The sequence below is a fragment of the Tauraco erythrolophus genome, chromosome 1 (genome assembly GCF_009769465.1).
Source record: "Tauraco erythrolophus isolate bTauEry1 chromosome 1, bTauEry1.pri, whole genome shotgun sequence".
Lineage (NCBI taxonomy): Eukaryota > Metazoa > Chordata > Aves > Musophagiformes > Musophagidae > Tauraco > Tauraco erythrolophus.
Window position 1 is genome coordinate 75,683,393 of NC_141465.1, and position 22,987 is coordinate 75,706,379.

The 22,987-nt window shown below is 42.7% G+C and overlaps 1 protein-coding gene across 1 annotated transcript in view; it reads right to left on the bottom strand.

The window, feature by feature from the left end:
• The window catches only part of PCCA (propionyl-CoA carboxylase subunit alpha), a 321,041-nt gene that overhangs the window by 287,484 nt on the left and 10,570 nt on the right, over positions 1–22,987 (bottom strand). Inside the window, exons 3-4 of the mRNA XM_086611055.1 lie at positions 19,926–19,973; positions 19,765–19,833 (exon numbers count right to left, since the gene is read on the bottom strand). Of these exons, the coding sequence (XP_086467181.1) occupies positions 19,765–19,833; positions 19,926–19,973 (117 nt within the window). The remainder of the gene's footprint in view (positions 1–19,764; positions 19,834–19,925; positions 19,974–22,987) is intronic.

Sequence of the window (22,987 nt, forward strand, 5' to 3'; positions counted from 1 at the left end):
CATCTTCAACCTGCAGACAGCGGCCGGATACACCAACTACGAGCTCCAGGCGCCACACGCAACAAAGACTACATGTCATCCGTTCTACCGACTGAGCGAATTCCACATCATCTTTCCTGCCCTGAGAGACTGCTGTAACAGATGAAGACACATTTTGGAGGGATGACCCATGGCTAAGGGAATAGTATATATGTAAGGTTTGAGCATGACATGCATGGTATGGAATAAGGGGTGGATACTGTCCCAGTTTTAGCTGGGACAGAGTTTTTTTTTAACAGCCAGAAGAGCTCCCTGTTTTGGTTTCACTCAGAGGCTCACTCTGAGAAGAATGTTTATAGCAAGCTGATGTTTGTGGTTGGAAGTGAAACTCCAAGGACTTTTCAGTGTGCGGAGTACAGAAACACGGCAGGATAAGGGGGGAGCATAGCTGGGACAAGGGGGACACGATTCCCCTTGTCATTTGTGTGGAACTTAAGACTGAGGGCCAAACTGGCCAATTAGTATTCCATATCATGCAGCGTCATGCCCAGTATAAAAGCGAGGGTCAGCCGGGAAGAGGGGCTTTTGCGCTTTTGCTCTTTTTGCACTTTTGCTCTTTTGCGCTTGCTGCGCTGTTGCTCTGCTGTTTTTTTTTTTCTTTCTCTCTCTCTCTCTTTCTCTCCCTCTCTGCCCCTCTCTATTTCGGGGCCTCGCGTTCGTCCGGGATTTGCAGTTTTTCGGGACGAGACGGGCTTCGCATACGAGGGGTGGTGAGCACCTACATTGTATTAAATCATCTGTATTAAATCACTCTTATCTCAACCCACGGGTTTCACGTTTATCCTTTAATTCTCTCCCTCATTCCTGGGGGTGGGGGAGGGGGAGTGACCGGCTGTGTGTGGGGCGGTTCAACATAACCCACGACAGTCTTAATTGGCGCCCAACGTGGGGCACGAAGGGGTTGAGATAACGATGTGGCTGGCCGGAATGCTGTTTGTTATGCTTGCGTACATGTTACCGGACATTCATAATTTATTGTCTTATCTACCCTATATGATGTTAGGCAGAATGTTTATGCGGTTTTCTGGCTCTGGGTGTTGGACCGGCATGAAAAGTATGTTATCGGTAATTAAGGGTTTTGCTATACTGTACGGTGTAACTCTGATAAGATCATCGGTGCTGGGACCGGCTCAGTCTTTGTATTCGGCGGTGCAGAGGGGGATGGTGATGTGGAACTCGTTTATTAATTTTGAGCGTCACCTGGCGGATATCATCGCCAATTATACCGGTGACTTTTCATTCACAAAAGCTTACGTTGATTTTGATAATGCCGAACATCATTGGAATAATTTAACCGGTTTGATTGTCCTGCAAGGTCTCCTGAATATATGTTTAATTATCTATATATTCAAAATCAATCGGCCATTTAGGGGTGTATATCAATTTATTTCTCGGGTTATTGTGCTTGCCATCTCAACTCCCATGACAAGCACTATAGCTACTCAGACTACAACATTATCAGTTGCCCCCGTAAGGAAAAGAAAATGTATACAAAAGTTAGACGATGAAGAAGAGGAATCAGGGCCATCACAACAACCAAATGAGGAAGAGCAACCAGGACCATCAAAGCAACCAGACAAAGAAGAACAACCGGGGCCATCACAACGATTGGAGGAAGAGAAACCAAGGAAATGTCTGCGAAAGTCAGAACGCAGAGGAGAGGATGATGATGATGATGAAGAGCGACCAGGGCCATCACGAGAAATGAAGCGGGAGCGTTCTGTTTCGCCCCAGAGGAAATCTCAATGGAGGAGGAGTGACATCATAGATGAGAGGATAACCACCAGATCTCTAAAAATGAGCGAGCTGCGAGATATTCGAAAAGATTATGGCCGCCTTAAAGGTGAGCCCATTGTCTCTTGGTTGCTCAGATGCTGGGACATGGGAGCCAATAGTCTGGAGTTAGATGGTAGTGAAGCTAGGCAGCTGGGAGCCCTTGCCATGGATGGAGGCATTGATAAAGCAATTGGAAGGCAGACACAAGTCCGCAGCCTCTGGAGACGACTCCTGGCAGCCATAAAGGAAAGGTACCCCTACAAGGACGAGGTGCCATGTAATGTAAGCAGGTGGACCAACATAGAAAAGCTATTCAGTATCTGAGAGAACTGGCTGTGCGAGAGTTGATTTATCTTGACTCGAGAAGCGGACCAAGACTCGAAGATCCAGATGACGTCCGGTGCACACGACCAATGTGGCAGAAGATTATACGGAGTGCGCCAGCCGCATATTCCACCTCATTGGCAATAATGGACTTCGGGGACGATGAAGCACCACTATCCGTAGGTAATCTGGTCACCTACCTCCGACGATATGATGATGACACTTCTATATGAACCTGTGTTGCGGCTGTGGAAAAGCTGTCTGAAGAGGTCCGAGAATTAAGAGAAAAAGTAGATTTCCCACCACCCGAACGTTCTAGAATTTCAGCTGTCAGAACCAGGCGTTACCCTCCTCAAGAGAGACAAGAGAGACGGTACAGATCACGGGGTGAGCTATGGTTCTACCTCCGTGATCATGGAGAAGACATGAGAAGGTGGGATGGAAAACCCACCTCCGCTTTAGAGGCCAGGGTACGCCAGTTGGGAGGAAGAACCAACAGGAATAGAACTTTCTCCAATTCCTCCAGGACAGCTGTTGCCCCAGTCTACAGTGAGCAGTCCACTAGTCAAAATGGGAGGGCTGATCCTCCTAGCCATCCTGACTCCAATCCTGCTGATTCCTCTGATGAATATGATAACAGGCATTAGAGGGGCCCTGCCTCCAGCCAGGTGGAGGAGAGGGATAATCGAGTGTACTGGACTGTGTGGATTCGGTGGCCTGGCACATCATACCCTAGAAAGTATAAGGCTTTAGTGGATACTGGTGCCCAATGCACTTTGATACCATCGAACTTCAGAGGGGCAGAATCCATCTCTATTTCTGGAGTGACAGGGGGGTCTCAACAACTGACTGTGTTAGAGGCTGAAGTGAGCCTAACTGGACAGCAGTGGCAAAAACATCCTATTGTAACTGGCCCAGAAGCCCCGTGCATCCTTGGCATAGATTATCTTAAGAGAGGGTATTTCAAAGACCCAAAAGGGTATCGGTGGGCTTTTGGCATAGCTGCAGTAGAGACAGAAGAAGGCAGGCAGTTGTCTACTTTGCCTGGTCTCTCAACGGACCCTTCTGCTGTGGGGTTACTGAGGGTCGAAGAACAGCAGGTGCCAATTGCTAATACAACAGTGCACCGACGGCAATATCGTACCAACCGAGACTCTCTAATTCCTATCCATAAGTTGATTCGTCAACTGGAGAGTCAAGGAGTCATCACAAAGACCCGCTCCCCTTTTAACAGCCCTATATGGCCTGTGCGTAAGTCCAATGGCGAGTGGAGGCTGACGGTAGACTATCGTGGCTTGAATGAAGTTACACCACCATTGAGTGCTGCCGTGCCAGATATGCTGGAACTTCAGTATGAACTGGAGTCAAAGGCAGCCAGGTGGTACGCTACAATTGATATCGCTAATGCGTTTTTCTCAATTCCTTTGGCACCGGAATGCAGGCCGCAGTTTGCTTTCACTTGGAGGGGCATCCAGTATACCTGGAATCGACTGCCCCAGGGGTGGAAACACAGCCCCACTATTTGCCATGGACTGATCCAGACCACACTGGAACAGGGTGATGCCCCAGAACATCTGCAATACATTGATGACATCATTGTATGGGGCAACACAGCAGAAGAAGCTTTTGAGAAAGGTGAAAAGATAATCCAAATCCTTCTGAAAGCAGGCTTTGCCATAAAACAGAGTAAAGTCAAGGGACCTGCCCAGGAGATTCAGTTTTTGGGAATAAAATGGCAAGATGGGCGTCGTCAGATTCCGATGGACGTGATTAATAAAATAACAGCTATGTCCCCACCAACCAACAAAAAGGAAGCACAAGCTTTCTTAGGCATTGTGGGTTTCTGGCGAATGCATATTCCTGACTACAGCCAGATTGTAAAACCCCTCTACCAAATAACCCGAAAGAGGAATAATTTTGAATGGGGCCCAGAGCAAAAACAAGCCTTTGAACAAATTAAACAAGAAATAGTCCATGCGGTAGCCCTGGGACCAGTCCGGACAGGACAAGATGTCAAAAACGTGCTCTACACCGCAGCCGGGGAGAATGGTCCCACGTGGAGTCTCTGGCAAAAAGCGCCAGGGGAGACGCGAGGTCGACCTCTTGGGTTTTGGAGTCGAGGATACAAAGGATCCGAAACCAACTATACTCCAACTGAAAAAGAGATATTGGCAGCATATGAAGGAGTCCGAGCTGCTTCTGAAGTGATTGGTACAGAAGCACAGTTGCTCCTGGCACCCCGATTGCCAGTGCTCGGCTGGATGTTCAAAGGGAGCGTCCCGTCTACACACCACGCAACTGATGCCACATGGAGCAAGTGGATCGCGCTGATCACACAAAGAGCTCGGATAGGAAACCTCAATCGCCCAGGAATTTTGGAAGTGATCACTAACTGGGCTGAAGGTAAAGACTTTGGAATGTCACCAGAGGAGGAGGAGGTGACACGTGCTGAGGAGGCTCCACCTTATAATGAACTATCAGACAATGAGAAGAAATACGCTCTGTTTACCGACGGGTCCTGTCGCCTTGTAGGAAAACATCGAAAATGGAAAGCTGCTGTATGGAGTCCTACTCAACAGGTCGCAGAAGCTACCGAAGGAGAAGGTGAATCAAGCCAGTTCGCAGAGGTGAAAGCCATCCAACTGGCTTTAGACATCGCTGAACGAGAAAAGTGGCCAATGCTCTATCTCTATACCGACTCTTGGATGGTAGCAAATGCCCTGTGGGGATGGCTACGGCAATGGAAGCAGAGCAGCTGGCAACGCAGAGGTAAACCCATCTGGGCTGCCCCGTTGTGGAAAGACATTGCTGCTCGAGTAGAGAAGCTGATTGTGAAAGTACGACATGTAGATGCCCATGTACCCAAGAGTCGGGCCACAGAAGAACATGAAAACAATCAACAGGTGGATCAGGCCGCCAAGATTAAAGTGGCTCAGGTGGATCTGGACTGGCAACATAAAGGTGAAAAATTTCTAGCTCGTTGGGCCCATGATGCCTCAGGCCATCAAGGAAGGGACGCCACATACAAATGGGCTCGTGATCGAGGGGTGGACCTAACTATGGACACCATTGCAGAGGTGATCCATGAATGTGAAACGTGTGCTGCAATCAAGCAAGCCAAGCGGTTGAAACCTCTTTGGTATGGAGGGCGTTGGTCGAAATATCAATATGGAGAGGCTTGGCAAATTGACTATGTCACACTTCCACAAACTCGCAGTGGCAAGCGTTATGTGCTTACAATGGTGGAAGCGACCACTGGATGGCTGGAAACCTATGCTGTGCCCCATGCCACCGCCCGGAACACGATCTTGGGCCTTGAAAAGCAAGTCTTGTGGCGGCATGGCACCCCAGAAAGAATTGAGTCGGACAACGGGACTCATTTCCGTAACAATCTTATAGACACCTGGGCCAAAGAGCATGGCATCGAGTGGGTATATCACATCCCTTATCATGCACCAGCTTCTGGGAAGATTGAACGATATAATGGATTGCTAAAAACCACACTGAAAGCAATGGGTGGTGGAACCTTCAAACATTGGGATACGCATTTAGCAAAAGCCACCTGGTTAGTTAACACTAGAGGATCTGCTAATCGAGCTGGTCCTGCGCAATCAGAACTTCTACGTACTGTAGAAGGAGACAAAGTCCCTGTAGTGCACATGAGGAATATACTCGGGAAGACAGTTTGGGTTATTCCTGCCTCGGGTAAAGGTAAACCCATTCGTGGGATTGCTTTTGCTCAGGGACCTGGGTGTACTTGGTGGGTGATGCAGAAGGACGGGGAAGTCCGATGTGTACCTCAAGGGGATTTGATGTTGGGTGAAAATAGATGATAAAATGAATTGAATTGTGTGATATTAATTGCTGAATAACCCTGTCCCTGCATACCATCATCACTATGGTTGTCACATTGTACTAATGTCATTATATTAAGAATCATCCAGGTTAATGAAGAATGAACTTCGTCAGAATCAGACCTGATTCCAAACAACCAGCAACTTCTTCAAGATCAACATCTTCAACCTGCAGACAGCGGCCGGATACACCAACTACGAGCTCCAGGCGCCACATGCAACAAAGACTACATGTCATCCGTTCTACCGACTGAGCGAATTCCACATCATCTTTCCTGCCCTGAGAGACTGCTGTAACAGATGAAGACACATTTTGGAGGGATGACCCATGGCTAAGGGAATAGTATATATGTAAGGTTTGAGCATGACATGCATGGTATGGAATAAGGGGTGGATACTGTCCCAGTTTTAGCTGGGACAGAGTTTTTTTTTAACAGCCAGAAGAGCTCCCTGTTTTGGTTTCACTCAGAGGCTCACTCTGAGAAGAATGTTGATAGCAAGCTGATGTTTGTGGTTGGAAGTGAAACTCCAAGGACTTTTCAGTGTGCGGAGTACAGAAACACGGCAGGATAAGGGGGGAGCATAGCTGGGACAAGGGGGACACGATTCCCCTTGTCATTTGTGTGGAACTTAAGACTGAGGGCCAAACTGGCCAATTAGTATTCCATATCATGCAGCGTCATGCCCAGTATAAAAGCGAGGGTCAGCCGGGAAGAGGGGCTTTTGCGCTTTTGCTCTTTTTGCACTTTTGCTCTTTTGCGCTTGCTGCGCTGTTGCTCTGCTGTTTTTTTTTTTCTTTCTCTCTCTCTCTCTTTCTCTCCCTCTCTGCCCCTCTCTATTTCGGGGCCTCGCGTTCGTCCGGGATTTGCAGTTTTTCGGGACGAGACGGGCTTCGCATACGAGGGGTGGTGAGCACCTACATTGTATTAAATCATCTGTATTAAATCACTCTTATCTCAACCCACGGGTTTCACGTTTATCCTTTAATTCTCTCCCTCATTCCTGGGGGTGGGGGAGGGGGAGTGACCGGCTGTGTGTGGGGCGGTTCAACATAACCCACGACACCCCCATGTACTTTAAATATTAATTCATGACTGCTGGCAAGATTTGTAACTAACACGTGTTCATTCACTCGAAGCCGCTTTTCTTTCATGCTTACAATACGGTATAATAAGGGAACAACATGGCCATGGGACAACTTCCGCAGGGATTATCATAAGAAATCAGTCCCAAATATTTAGCTAATATTTCTTTGTAGCTAACACTACATTGGGAATGTAGTGTTGATACCATCTAAACATAGACAAATATCTATTAAAAGTTTTGTTCAGATAAAGAAGTGGCACTATGTAGACAAGTTTTAAGTGCCTCTGACTTGTTGCTAAATGCATAGAATCCCAGCCTGATGCAGGGCCCCCACCCAAGGTCTGGTTACAACTCAGAAGAGCTCTGTTGTATTCACCAAACTGGCATCCTCACCATGCACACCTCCTCAATCATACATGCTGAGAAACAGGAGCAGAGTTACCCACAGATGTGTATATATCTATATTGGTGAAAAAACAGACAAACCCAAAAGCATTCCCGAGGAAGTAGATGCTGCATTCTCTAGAAGACTAGAAAAGAAAGCTTCATTCAAATCACCTTTGATACTTCACTACCATCATAAATCGGTGGAGGAAATTGATTCCTAAGAAAAGTAGGACAGTCAGTCACACCTGCACTGTCCAAAACAATTTGGACGTTTTAGTTAAGTCAATATCAAGACATACAGATTTTCATTAACTAGCCATTAGAGATTCAAGTGAACAAAACTTAATACGAGCCTAACGCATCCTTCAGGATCTCCACTATTCAGCATCATGACAGAGTGTCAGAAAGCAGTAGTCCAAATACCAAGCACTCAGTTTCACACATCTGGAAAAGTAATACACTGTGCAGGACCACATGACAAAGCCACTCAGCAGGAGAAACTTGAAACTGCCTTTTTTTTCTTCCCTTCTCAGGAGACAACCACTGTCAAGGTAAGTAAAGAAATATCATCATAACATCCATACTAAGGCAGGTCACTTGATCCCTGAGAAAGGGCCTGTAACATACTTCAATAAGAATCTGCCAAAAAATACCAACCAACAAGAGCTGGAAGATCAGCTGGTCACACCTGGTTTTATGCAACACCACAAATCAACTGTAATCACTAGCAATGCTCCAGCACCCCACATTGCTAACTGGGATCTTCTCTCTACACAATTCAACACAGTTGCCTTGGCTTCCATTCACATTCCTCATTCCTTTACAGTTAGACTGTATGATCTTAAAGGTCTTTTTCCAACCTAAATGATTCTATGATTCTCTCCCACAGGGTTTTCCAATAGTTGTGGTATTGCAGGACCCAAGTTTGACGCATGTTCATTGCGCTGATGGCTGCATGCACTTCGAGAGCGCTCTGGTACATAATTATAATCTAAGATTACAAAGAAAATGCAAAGGCAAAGGGATAGAAAACAAATTCATGTTTTCTTAACAGACTTTCTAGGACAGGTATTAGTGTAGACAAAGTTTTGTATTACTGCAAAAAAAAAAGGAATTTTTTTATAAAATTTAGATTTAAATATATTTTTGCATGTCTCTGTTTAATAGTTCAACCCAGGCATATAACCTCAAAATTCAACTTCAAAGAGTCCATTCACTCTAAGAAATTGAATGTGACATTTTGCCACACTAATTTCACAGTATGAACTTGTCATCCAGAGATGACCTTTAAATGATGATTTAGGCTCTGATTCTTCCCTCACACCCGAACTAGACAAATTTGAAGGACAGAGCTAAGGTTTGGGTTGGTTTGTTGTTTTGTGTTTTGTTTTTGTTTGGTTTTTCCAATTGAACAACATTATGTGTTTGAAATTGACCTACAGTCAATTCAGTGGTAATAAGCAAAAGGGTATCTCGAATTCATCCTTTTTAAATTATAATGCTACCTTGTTGAAAGTAAACAGGTGAAAGACAGGTGTTTTCTAAGAAGGAGGAAAAGAGCATAACCTAAAACCGCAACACCAATAAAAGTGACATGCATCCATACCTACACCTTATATCCCACAAAGGGTATTTCTTCCCTTCTCCCTACTACACCTTCACTTTGTTTCATGTTTCGAATCTAGAGTTTTTCCATCTTTCAGACACTTCATATGTAATTCTGTTCCTTGTTTGACACACCTCCCTAGAGAAAAAGAACACCAGGATCCTCTCCATGGAACCACAGCCTCTCAGCCACAGACTTCATACTACGCTAGTAGCTGTTTGTCGAACTATACAGCTAACAATCAAGGAAAGTATCTGGCTTTAAATACAATCCTCCTTACAAGGATCTCTTAAGATGGCTTCACTTCCTGATCCAGCTCTTCATAGTCCCATCACATACCCCACCACGCAGGGAAAAGGAAGCAGGAGAAGAAATTGACATCGGGGTGCAGGCTCATATTAACTTAAGACACTAAATTTACACTGCCTCTCAAAAGGTTAATCAGGTACTCTCCTTCCTCCTGGTCCCCAACCATGTGTCCTGATGGAATTAGCTCTATCATTGATTAACCTATGCAGGGAGTCACATCAGCTTACTGATCCACATTTCTTTCTTTTTTTTCTCCACTGTGCAGACAGACAAGCAGCCTGGATCCACTTAAAAGGCTACACCTGTAGTAGTGCCAACAGAAGTGTCAGGTACACAAAAGACAGGAAGGTAAGAAAGGATGAGGGCTACTGTAAGTAGACAGCACAGCCTTAGATCAGTTGTAAGAGCCATTTCCCAAGCACTTGTGAACATTATTCACCAAAAAAAAAACATGCCTCAGGTCCATCTCTGTCTGGAAGTCATCCTAACAGTAAAGGGAAATTTAGCCCAGAGCCTATTGACCAGTGTTTACATTCACACAGACAAGAAATGAGATAGTATTATCAAATAGCAATGCTCATGAATATTGCCTGGAAACAGATCATTCTTGAATGTCCACAACCACAGCCCATAAATACAACAGCTGGGACAATATAAACTACAGGAGCAAGAGATGTGAATCTGCACAGTGAAACAGTTACTGCTGAGGACCAGGGTGAAGGGTAAAGTCAGAAAAAAGATAGGACACTCAGAAAGCCTCAAGGACCTTCTGTTCTTGTCTCCAAGGGAGTGAGGTAGCAGGAAACAATGCCACTGCAGTACCTCTCTTACAGAGGAACACGATATAACTACCTTTTTTGATCACACCAACAATGTTTAATTGCATAAAAATTACTACATACAGCACTTCCCATCGCCATCGCTGGAAAGGTCTAGAAATTAACACAAGCAAAACCGACTACAATAGGACTACAATGCCATCAAGGAAAGTGAATCACAACCGCTGCCTCAGAAGTGATGGCGAAATTGTGTCCTTCGGCTACTAAGTCACACCTCCACCCGCCTCCGAGCTGCGACCACCCCTCAAACGAGCAATTTACACCAATCCCAATTAGTGAACACCCCTCACGAGAGAAATTTACACCAATCCTAATAAAAGTTATGTATGACTAGAGTCACTCGAGCTCTACCTAAAAGATACGAAAAAGGTATAAAATGGCAGCAAACAAAGGGGATGCTAGGGAGAAGCCCCCCCACCGGAACGTCTGGGATCAGTCGACGGGCTGAACCTCTCTTCTCCCCCCCATAGGGACGCCTATTGGGTAAGAACTCTGGGTTATGCGCATTTATTTAATTACTTACTAACATCTTGCTAGCTATTTAATATTATCGCTGATCAGTAATCGTTTTATATTATCACTGCAGTATTTCAATTAAAGTTGTTTTGTAGTCAGTCACTATCACCGGCTATCCTCGAACCTGTATTCTGTCACGAATAAAATATATATGCATGTTTCCGGAAACTTTTGAATTATTATAAGGAGCTGGCCCATAGTACTACTAGTGACGATCCCTTAATAAGTGGGCGAATCACCCTCCGACCTACTGAGCTGCCAAGAGAGGGCAGGGGGAGTCGGACCCAAGGGTCTCGTCTAACTTGGGAGCTGATATACTGGCCAAATTACCTCCTGTTTGTCTATTAGTGACGGATCCCACGATAAGTCAGACGAATCACCCTCCGACCTGCTGAGCTGCCAAGAGAGGGCAGGGGGAGTCGGACCCAAGGGTCTCGCCTGACTTGGGAGCTGATAGACTGGTCTTTTGACCTCAAAACGTGACAACACCCACTAGTTTTCTTGGGGCAATTCACTGTAATAAGCACAGTAAGATTGAGGCAACATTACGGCAGCAGGAGCCATTGATTCAGAGTTGCTAGTGTCAGTATTTCAAGTGGTGCCCTCAACAAACACTCATGGCTTCAAATAAAGGAGCTGCCTGCTCTTCCTCTGCCACCCAAAAGAAGAAGTCTTGAGAACAAGTGAGGCCCAGTGCCTTCAGCCCTGCTCAGTCAGTCACCTAAACTTTAAGGTTGACCACTGAGGTGTCTGTACATCTCTGCAAATCCCCATGTGGGCACAGTGTCCGAGCCCTGCAGCCAGCCAAGCAACAGAAGTCAGTTTAACTGATGGCTGACCTACTCCCCACTCATCTTGCTTCCATACATGGCTTCAGCACCTGTCAGACATTCCACAAATATTTCAGCATACTAAATAAGTAGAAAAAACATTAACCAACTTGACAAACAAGGTGTCCGGAATGTTCAGAGCACTGAAACAGCTCAGCACAAGGTCAGAAAAGTGCTAGAGCAAGAAAGGGCCCAGGAGGACAGTACCATGCAAGCAATTATAGCAGCTTCAGTGTACAGCAGCATTTAAGTTCAAGCCAGGACTGCTTGAAAAAAATTTTTTTTTTTTAAGTTAATCTCTCAGTCATCCCCACTCACAACACATTTGTCTCCAACACACAGCTGTCTCAAAGCACATGAACTGGCTATCTTCCAGACAAAACTCCACCAAAAGATGCAGTCCAGTAAGCACATCAAACCACCACTAGCCAGCACTGAGTCCCCAGAACCAGACTAGAACCGGAGATGCTAAAAGGCAGGCAGCAAAGACTCCACGTCTCCAGCATGAACCGTTTCACTCTGCAGATCCACTCCTGTTATTCTACGCTACCTACTGATGTAGTTGTCAGCACGCACAGAACCGCTACTTCACTCTCCACTGCTGAGCAGCTGCACGTTTAAGTCCCAGCTGACTTCTCTGACAGGGCTTCCACGTTTTCCTGCCCCAAGGATAATTCAGCACAATTTCTGACAACAGTCACCTCCCCTACATGAGCTTTATGCCAAGAAATGAATTTTAATCCACACATTGATCCTTCAAGTAAATCAGCTTGGTAACTAAATAATCCTCCCCACAAAAGTCAAAAGATCTCAATGCAACTCCCTCTTTCCAACACGTACTTCCCACCTTCAAGGAAGTGTCCACAAAAGGGCTGCAGCATGATGCTTAAAGCTTTCTACTTTACACCATTCCTCTCCTAGTCAATGTTACAGTTTCAACCAGAATCTAACACAAGCAACATTTCAGTTTAGCCAAACTACACAAAAGGAGTCTGACTCGTTCCAAAGGCCATATATGCATTTCACATCATCCTATTACTGAAAAAATGCACAGCCAGTCTTCAGAGTACAGGCTGAAACTTCAGGACTCTAAAGCTCTGATGAGCCTCTCAACTTTTAAAACTGCAGATCAAGCTTGCATTGCTCCTCATAGCCAAAGAAAAATTATTTCCTCATCACACCATCCTCCACAAACCCACTCAGCTTAGAAGCACAGACACAGTTTTAAAAACAAAAAAAGCAGGCTACACCTGGCAGGTAAGACACAATTTTGAACAAAAGCACACTCCTTCCATAGAGGTATTTGAGTCTTCACAGGATGACCACCACTTACATCTCTTAACGCTTTACAGATCTGTTCAGTAGGTCACTTGATAAGGCAGGGGGACAGGACAGTAACATCACTTCTACCATCTCCTGTGAACAAATAAGTGACATGCTGTCTTGTTTTTGCAAGAAAAGGTAAATACACTGAAGGAAAAGCCAACACCAACTGCAAATGTGACACTAATGTTTCTTTGGTGTGATCAGTACATTCCTATTCTGCACACCTTGCAAACACCATTCAAGAAGAGTGAATTTCTCCAGGCAGTACATGGAGGCAGAGTCTACTCTATACACTCCAGACAGCCTGCAAATCACGTGTTTAAACAAGACATTAAAATATTAGGGTTTCCTTTTCATATAGGTTCTGGGACAGACCTCTCCTCAGGTTGTCTGAGCACAAACTCCTGAAGTGCCACTGAGAGGCAAACAACTGTAAAAATGACTGAATTTCTAGTTTTGTAGCAGATGATGGAAGAAATCCTTACATAGTTTAAAGAAGTAAACAGCAAAAAAAGTAAATTATATTTTGGACAAACTTTAAGATCTCTGTATTTGTAAGTTAGTTACAAGTAAAGAAAACTCCTCAGTTTTGGATAAACTTCCATTGTTCAATCTAAATTTTTTTTTTTTAGATTAAAACTTAAATGTCAAATTCCTCCACAATATTTATTTTTGCCAACCACATTTCTTAAGAGCAAAAGAACCTGAGAGCATCCCATTAAGCTACAGGGAAATCTTCAGCAAAATTCAAAGTTTTTATTGTTTCAGTCAAAAGCTCAACTTGTTCACCCAAATTCACAGGCTTGGTATAGAAGCTCATAAGCTTAATCAGCTTTCCAGTTTCCCTAAACCACGTTTCCCCCAACTTCCTTCTGAAATACTGCCTCAGACTCTAAGCTTAAAAAAAGAAAGTTAGGAAAGGAGTATAGATCTTCCATTTCTAAATCATAAGATTTTTTTCGTTTTCCTTCATTCAGAAGACCACACTTTCTGGAGAACAGCTGAATTTTGTGCTATTATTTCTACATCAGTAAAAGCATTTGCATCATTTTTGGCTTTATATTATCTAGCAGAACAAGATTATCCGCAAAAGCTAAAAATATTTGGAGACGTCTACGCTTATAGCAATTTAATACAATAACACCTGAAGTCTTAAGTGACTGACAGAAAAAAATCCACTATGTTAAAGAACTATAACTATCCACTACTCCATAAAGTTTTAGTAGTTTACATTACTTTCCCATGGGATTTTTTCAGTCATTTATAGTTCATTGCTTCGTACGGCTATAGAATCCCTGCTGTGTTAAAAAATGCCAAATAAAATTATATCTCATTCACTGCTTTATGCTATACCTTCTTTTGTTCAGATCCAATTAGTGAAAGCTTGTTCTTCATTTATCATACTTTTAGCTGATTACATTAGGCATTACAATAGTTCTCTAGCTTTCCTTGACAATGTTTGCACCATCAGTGTTACATTTATGGTTGAGGAGGCTCTTTCATCTTAACCCTCTATTCCAATCAGTTCAGGGGGAAAAAGTACATACGATTACTCTCGTTCAGCCAAAACTTCTTTGCTTGTTTTCTCATCCCAAAAATAATTCCACTAGATGTTTTAATTAAAAAAAAAAACACAAATTCTATTGGTCCTTCCCCACTTTACTTATCCATGTGTAAAGAATTAGTGTCTTGCAAGCTGAACTCCAAAGTTTTAAAAAAATATCAGCATTTTGAACAATATACAATGTCTTTCCTCTGCTTTCTCCAAAATAACAGATGTAATAAAGAGTATTACCCAGGATTTTCAAGACCTTAAAAAGCATCACTCATGACCTACTTTTCTCAACATACTCAGTACCACATGAGCAACTCTATGCTCTATGGGGGTCTCAGAAGCCATTTTGTCAGGCTGTTTTCCCCAACCACCACAATGATTTTATTCCAGGATAGTTGCTAAAGCTGCAACTTCTCTTCCACTGCATAAATAGCTTTGAACATAATCTTTCCCAATCACATCCCCTCCCACGTCCACAAAAGTAAATGTAATCCAATCCCATTTAATACTATTTCCAGCTACCTGTAACTTTGCATTAATACGCAAGCACCCAGAAGTCTCTGAAGTCACCCATCTCCTTTTAAGCTTTGTTAATTGTTGCCTCCCTCTCACCTTAACAATTTTAACCTATAGGAATCCTTCAGATCTTTGGCCATTTTTTAAATTAAGTACACAAAACAGTATTTTTGTTCATTGTATTTTCTTCTTCAGGTAAGCTTTATTTGGCTCTCTACTCAATTTTTGCCACATTCTCAATTTATAACAGTCCTTTCTGCTGCTTCCTGCTCATAACAGTGAAGTTTTAATTTCTTGAAATGAAAATTCCTTTGCACTGTTATAGTCTAGTTAACTTTCATTAATATGTAAAATTAGTATGCTAAAACGAATATCGCTCTAACAGCATACTCAAGACATTTGTCATCGTGTTCCACTGAAATTAAGTCTGGAAAACAAGAAAAAATAAGCAGTTTCACTGAAGGTCTGTACGTATTTCAGCTATTCCCATCACCTCAATTCAGCACTATAAATTTCACAAGGATTTCAGCAAATTTTAGCATCAAAAAAATGAAAGAAAAGTTGAATATTCAACACAAGTTTTCAAACTATTAGCTAATGAATCTTACAGTATCTTTATTCAAAGACTAAAGATTTTAAGACTAGGTGTACCATTCCCATCCAAACACTAGTGAAAATGCCTGCTTGAGTCATTTAGGTATATGACATTGGATGGAGAATAAACTAGAAGCTATCACTGAAGAGCCTGAATTGCTATGTATCTTGTGATTGTTGTAGGTTTCTTCCCTTAAATATTTAGTGATTACACTCAAGGAACCCTGTTTCAGTTCAATTTCAGTTGTTTTCAACCAGTATGACATAAAAGAAAGCTAGAGAGATCATAGAATGGCATAGGCTGGAAGGGACCTCAGAGATCATCTAATCCAACCTGTCATGGTCCCCTGTCATGGGCAGGGACACCTCTCTACTAGACCAGGCTACTCAAGGCTCCGTCCAACCTGGCCTTGAACACCTCCAGGGAGGGGGCATCCACAACTTCTCTGGGCAATTTATTCCAAAAGTCTTACTACCCTCGTACTGAAGAATTTCTTCCTAAGATCTAATCTAAATCTGTTCTCCTTCAGCTTAAACCCATTTCCCCTTGTCCTATCACTGGATGTAACAGACTGCCTAGTTTGCCTTCCTTTTAAAGTTATTTGTGAAAATGAATATATCTCAAGAGTATTAGACTACCTATATTTTGGCAAGTAGCTACGCAGGTGTCATGGTTAACCCCAGCCAGCAACTAAGCCCCACACAGCTGCTCACTCACTTCCCCCCTCAGTGGGATGGGGGAAAGAATCAGAAGACTAAAAGTAAGAAAACTCATGGGTTGAGATAAAGACAGTTTAGTAAGTCAAGCAAAAGCTGCGCACAAGCAACACAAGCCAAGGAATTCATTCACTACTTCCCATTGGCAGGCAGCTGTTCAGCCATCTCCAGGAAAGCAGGACTCCATCATGCCTAACAGTTACTTGGGAAGACAAAACGCCATCTCTCAATGTCCCTCCTTTCCTCTTTCTTCCTCCAGCTCTATATGCTGAGCATGACATTGCATAGTATAGAATATCCCTCTGGTCAGTTGGGGTCAGCTATTCCAACCTCTTGTGCACCCTCCTCACTAGTGGGGTGGGGTGAGAAGCAGAAGAGGCTTTGGCTCTGTGCAAACACTGCTCAGTAATAACTAAACACCCCTGTATTATCAACGCTGTTCCTAGCATAAATCCAAAACATAGGCCCATACCAGCTACTATGAAAAAAATAGCTATCCCAGCTAAAACCAACACAACAGCCAATGTAATAAGTGGCTATTGCTACATCTCAAAGGTTACTCTAAGTTTCAAACAGAAAATTTACCTACTCCAATTAATGTTATTTCTAAACACTTCAATCAAAAATATTTTTCGTAAACCATCCGTACCTACTCAAGTCACTTAAAACCAGGTCTCACTACTTTTAGTAACGACAAAAAGCTTTGGGATGGACAATTAGTTCAACTGCATACCTTTACTTTTATTTCTGCCTTTAGTTCAATAACTATCATCATCAGGGTAGCTGCCTATGATATCCATTGCCTTTGACACAAGTCTTGAAGGAGTGAGGGATGTCTTGCTTAATCTTGTCAAGCACAAAATCAAAAGGATATTCACAACTCTTTCACAGCATCCCAGCGCTGAGCAAACAGGTTTCTCCCAGCTACGTGAGGACAGAGGTTAATTTGGCAAGTACATGAGTGATTACAGAGTGTTTGAGATTTTGCTATCACTGGCATAACCAAGTAGGTAGCTGTTGGAGTCTGAACACAAATGAACAACACAGGGCAAACATGGTTTGTTACTTCATGGTTAAGTAACAGAGTCAAAGAATTTGGCCTTTGGACTCAACTAACCAGATTGTCCAAACTGGCAGTCACACACATCACTGCAATGGCCAGGTCATTCCCACAAACAATGAATAACTGGAGGTAACCAGATCATTAAGACAGATGACATTAAATTGTTAAATTTAACAATTAAATTGTTTCCTAGTGCAAGCACCCAAGGTAGTAACTAAAGGATGTATGACAGACATAAGCAACACACATGTAATCAGAGCAAAAAGCCACCTTAGACTTAATACAACTACCCTATTTTAAACACACAGACCAGTGTTCCAAGCAGCCTTTCTCTCATTTCCCCTTAACCACTTGGAGCTTCTTCAACGCACATAGCCAATGCTTAACCTTGTACAGATGGGTTTGATCTGTCTTTAAGTAAGGATCCACCCTTACAGCATTTGTTAGAGCCTCGGCTCTAGTCCATGAACTCGAAAAGTCAGCATCTCATTTAACACACTTAAAGTCATCTTTATGAACTGTTATGAGTATATTAATGCATTTCTGAGATACCAGCTGGAATTTCCTTTCTTTTATAAACTATTACACATTAAAGATCCTATTCATATTTTAAAGCTAAGACAGCACCATAGATTGAAGCAGAGTAAATATATTTTCAGTTTCCTCTTTGTAATGTACTATGTGTACTCTCTTCCCTAAGGTTGTGAGTTGTACTTTTTCCTGTCATTCTTACTCCCTCATTATGTTCCTCAATCTCCAGCTAATAGCAGAGTCCACACAATAAACAAAGACATGCAGACAAACTGGAGAGAAGACCAATTAATTTTCTCAAGTCTATTACAGACTGGTGAAAGAACATGTTTTCTTTTTTTAAACAGCTTTTTCAGTCTATTTTCAGAATGAACTCATGCCAGTGAACAAGGCTGTGGAGTGCTGCTAAACAGTGAATCCATTTATCTTAACAGCAGATATCACATACAGAAGATGGAACGCAAGTACCCATCAGCATGCTTCAGTTTTACTAGAGGGATCATAGATCATACAGAGTAGTTCACATTCATATCCACTTAACCCTTGGCTTCCAAAAGAATTAGAGTTTCTCATGACGTCTGACACCCATCCATTTAGAATTCATTTTACAGTCCACTAAGCATCCACCAGCTACTATACTCTCCCAGTTATGGCTACCAGTTAAAATCCAGACCAAGTATACTCTTCATTCACCTCAAAAAAATAATTACTTTGCATAGAAATCCAGCAGTAGGGCATTTGTCCTGTCTCAGAAAATCCAGTTTCAGTCCCTTGCTCTAGCTGTAGCCCATTTACACAAACTGAGCTGGTTGTATAGGAATACAAACACAAAAGGACTCAGACAAAAGTGCTGTCAAAGTCCAAAACTCCCAACAGTTCTCATCTTTCACTTAACTCTGAAAACACCTACGTTCTAACTACTTTCACAGACTCCATCAGCCATGCTTCAGTTTTTCAACGTTGAGCAACCCACCACCTATACTCACAAATTGTCCTGCGTAAAATACATTTTTCCCTGACATCCTGTCTGCAGGACATCTATTAAATTGTAACACAGGGTTTTAACTCTCCTCCAGATTTCAACAAAATATCCTGAGACACAGGGGCATCCCCAGTCCTTTCTCCTGCAGCAGTTCTTGCAGGCAAGGAATAATACAATGTTCTCTCTAGTCAACAAGGATATGCAAGTATCACTACACTTGCTGTTATATCACAAAGGAAATTATCTTCCTAATTCTTGCTACAAGTTACTTTACTTCAGAAATATTTTAAGTGAAGAAGAGACTACAAAACCTGAAAAAGGGCAAGTAGCTACACAAGTACCTTGCTTGTCTAGACAGCCATTTTACCACCATCCTGTCATGCTCCTGAATATTCAAAGCACCTCAATATCCTCTTCAAATGGAAGAGCTCCAGTAGGCCTATTCAGCACATCTGGTAAGAGCGAGCATTCCTCTGGGAAGCAGGAAACAATGCGTTGGATTTACCAGACACAGGAACAACTTATACCAAGTTCTATACCATCTCCTATGATCAATTTTTCATTGCCTTTTTTGCATACATTAGCAAAACAAAAATTACGTTTCACTGTCACTCTTACAGTTGATGCATGTATCTACCACATGTTACTGCCTAGCTTCATTCAGGAAAAAAGCAAGATAACATTTACATGAGTGAAACACAGAAGAGTCCACATAAAAAAACATGCTAAATACTCGTCCAATCCTCCCCTTGGTATCTCCCTCCTTTCAAGCACATAGAGGAAAAGGACATACACAAAGATATTTCAGAATTGCCAACATGCCCACCACAGTAATCAACAAGCCTGTGTAACAGTTGCAAGTCTTGTTGAATTACTAAGATTTCGTCTATCATTTGAATTCAAGTAGTACTTACAGCGCTAGCATCGACATCACTGTGTATGGCAACTGTTTTAATCCCCATCTTCTTACACGTTTTGATGACCTACCATATAAAAATTGACAATTATCAATATTTAAAATACCAACAGGTTAAGAACTAACTACAAACAAAAAATTTAAAGATTACATACTTACTCGGCATGCAATTTCTCCTCTGTTGGCAATAAGGAGTTTTTCAAAAGTCTGAAGGTAAAAGAACAATAAGGATCTTGAGAGATGAACACGACAAGTCTTTCCACCTCTAGAAACACACATTCTTTTCTCCTCTGCTTCCACTAAAATCCTGGTTTATCCATGAGCTTGTAGCTCTGAGATCATCTACTTTTAAAAAGAGTTCTGCTGATTTAATAATGATGATATAGCATAAAAGGTAACCTATACTAGATCTACCTAGCACATACACAGGTTCAGAAGAAAAAAAGTGTTGACTATTCACACCAGCATTCCCCAGATCTCCTTATGAACTGTGCAGAAACTACAACTCTACAGAGGCTCTAGGAGACAGCCAAGAGACATTTCAAAGTTCTGCTAAATACACACCAACAATCTCTACCCTAGAAGCACCCAAGTTACACATTTTTTAATACACAGATCATAGAATCATAGAACAGCATAGGCTGGAAGGGACCTTATAGATCATCTAATCCAACCTCCATGGAAGCATGCTTACCATACTTCCCAGGTCTATGCTTTTTTTAAAACTACATAAAGAGAAGGACCCCACATTATGGCAGTACTCTAAAGATCCTGTTTGAAAAGTTTATACCTACATTCCGTATTAGAGACAGAGCAAACACCCATGCTGATGTTACCATCCTTCTGTTGGAAACAACCATCACTGTTCTTCTCCCACGGCAGTACCCCTGTGAAAGCTCCTGAACCTGCTTTGGGAAAGTGCCTGTATAAAACCTAAATCTAGCTGATTTTACCTCTACTTGGAGAATGCTGACAGGTACCTGTGGTCAGTGCCTCTAGCCAGCACAGATGACCTGGAATACAATATTTATCTGTCATAGGAGCTCTTTAAAAGGCATTCCAGTCGTAACGAGGAGAGGTTCCTCTCTGCCTAGGGCATGAAGGGTAAAAGACCAACACTTCCACCCCATACAGATGGGCTTGATGAGTTGTACCAGCCTGGCGCCTCCTTGTAGCTGAGCCTCATGTGAGGAACTTGGCAAAATCCTGCACTGACATCACGACACTGTTACACTCTCAATACTAGGTAGCAACCAAAGCACAATAGAACAGTAAATTGAATTTAGTACATCCCTGAAATTCACTGTCACCTTCCACACTGAACTGTGCTTAATGCTCTAAATGTACCTTCAATATTCCTATCATGCCTGCATTAAAAAAATTCTTTGTCCTAGGTTTCCCATTACAGAGCCTCAGATTCATGATTCCAGGTTAAAAAAAAAAATAAGTAATTTAACTGAGTAGTACAGCAATAAGAACAGCTCAAACTGGGTGCCTCTGAAGAGGAACCCTGAACAAAGGAGTCCCTGGGCATTTATACATTTACAGTCTATGGACCTATTCTTCACATGCTGGTCACACGCGTTGCACATGCCTCTTGGTCCAATAGTAATTTTTGGTCTGGGGTCTTCTTTGTTCCTTACTGGATTCTTTCTTTGTCTCCAGGTGGGCTGTTAGCTGTTTCTTACCCAGATGAGTTGTAGCTTCTGCCGACAATCATGACCCCCTTATCTTCCATTTTTCACTGGTCTCAGATCCTCCCTTCATGTAATTAGGCAACAGTTCAAGATAAGTTCAACTTTCCCAGGTGAAAGTTTCCAGCTTCCAGCCTAAGGCTTCAGCAAATTTAGCTACTAATGCTAAACAAGGCTATTAGTCCTAACAATTCTCAACAGTGCTAAGCAGGACTATTCAGACAAAACAATATAGTTAAAGGAATTTAGTTAACCTGACTTAATCTGTTACACCTGTAAGAAGGGGATAACACGCTGTCAGAAGTTAATAAGCCTTATATCCTAGGCAGAAACTCCCCATTAAGAAAGAGTAGTGCAAGAGCAGAGTTGCTCAGCATAAAAACCTCATCACTGGGACTAAGGGTTATTGCTGTCACTGGCCTTGCTTCTAAATATACAGGTACACTTTGATACTGCACCTGCTTGGTTGTAAACACAGATTGCCGCTGAAAGGGACAATCCTGCTTTACACACTTACCCTCCCTGCTCTCCATGCACCAGGCCTAGCAGGGATGCCGCTGCAGGACACATTAGTTCAACGCACTGATCGAACAGTCCTACTCTGCCTCCCACGTTCCAAATCAAAAAACAGGATAGGGAATCAGCAGGACTCTCCCCTTCAGGGGCAGCCTGCAGTTATACCAGATTAGGTTTATCAAACTATACCCGAAGATAATTCGATAGCTATTCTCCCTCTCCTACATCAACCAGCTGTTTTTCATACAGACCGGGGCGGGGGGGGGGGGGGAGCGGGCGGGGGGGGCGGTGAGGAAGCATTGCCACTGCAAATATGAAACTCTGTTACCCTCACAGTCACTAGTTAATTTAGGGAAAGGAAGACAGGTGTAAGAGAGGAAGGAACACTGCAAAACCCCAACAGGAATTACTATTGACAGACTAGGGTCTATCATTGACAGACTATTGTTTGCTCCCCTACTCCAAACAGACCACATTTACTTTTTCAAAGTCAGGGCTGAGCTGGCATCAAGTGACCAGTTTAAAACTACTTCAACATGATAACAATACTCAGAAATTACATGATAAAACCCTCCAGAAGTAAGAGCTGCAGCAAGATCGTATGGTAAATTCAGCCAGATCTGCTGAGGAATGCATACGACTGTCTAGTACACAGGCACACCCACACCCCACTCACAAGATGAATCAAACATCCTCAGGCAAGCTCAATTATCAGAGGTATGAATACTCTAAGAAAGCTACAGGAGCTAGCAATTTGTTTGGAGAGCTTTTTTAACTGGGGACTTGGTCTAAAACCCAGTTAAAAATCTGAACGGCTTCCAACATGCTCATACACATTGTTCTTGTCTTTAAATTTCAGCATTCTAGGTAACTAAAGACTTGAAGGGGAATAAAAAAGCTCCCAAATACTTGGCATTGAAAAGCTTAACAACTCAAATACTTCATCAACTTTGTTCTTGGTCTGTAAGAGCTGTTTTATTGATCAAATATTGTCACAGTGCAAGACAAGAC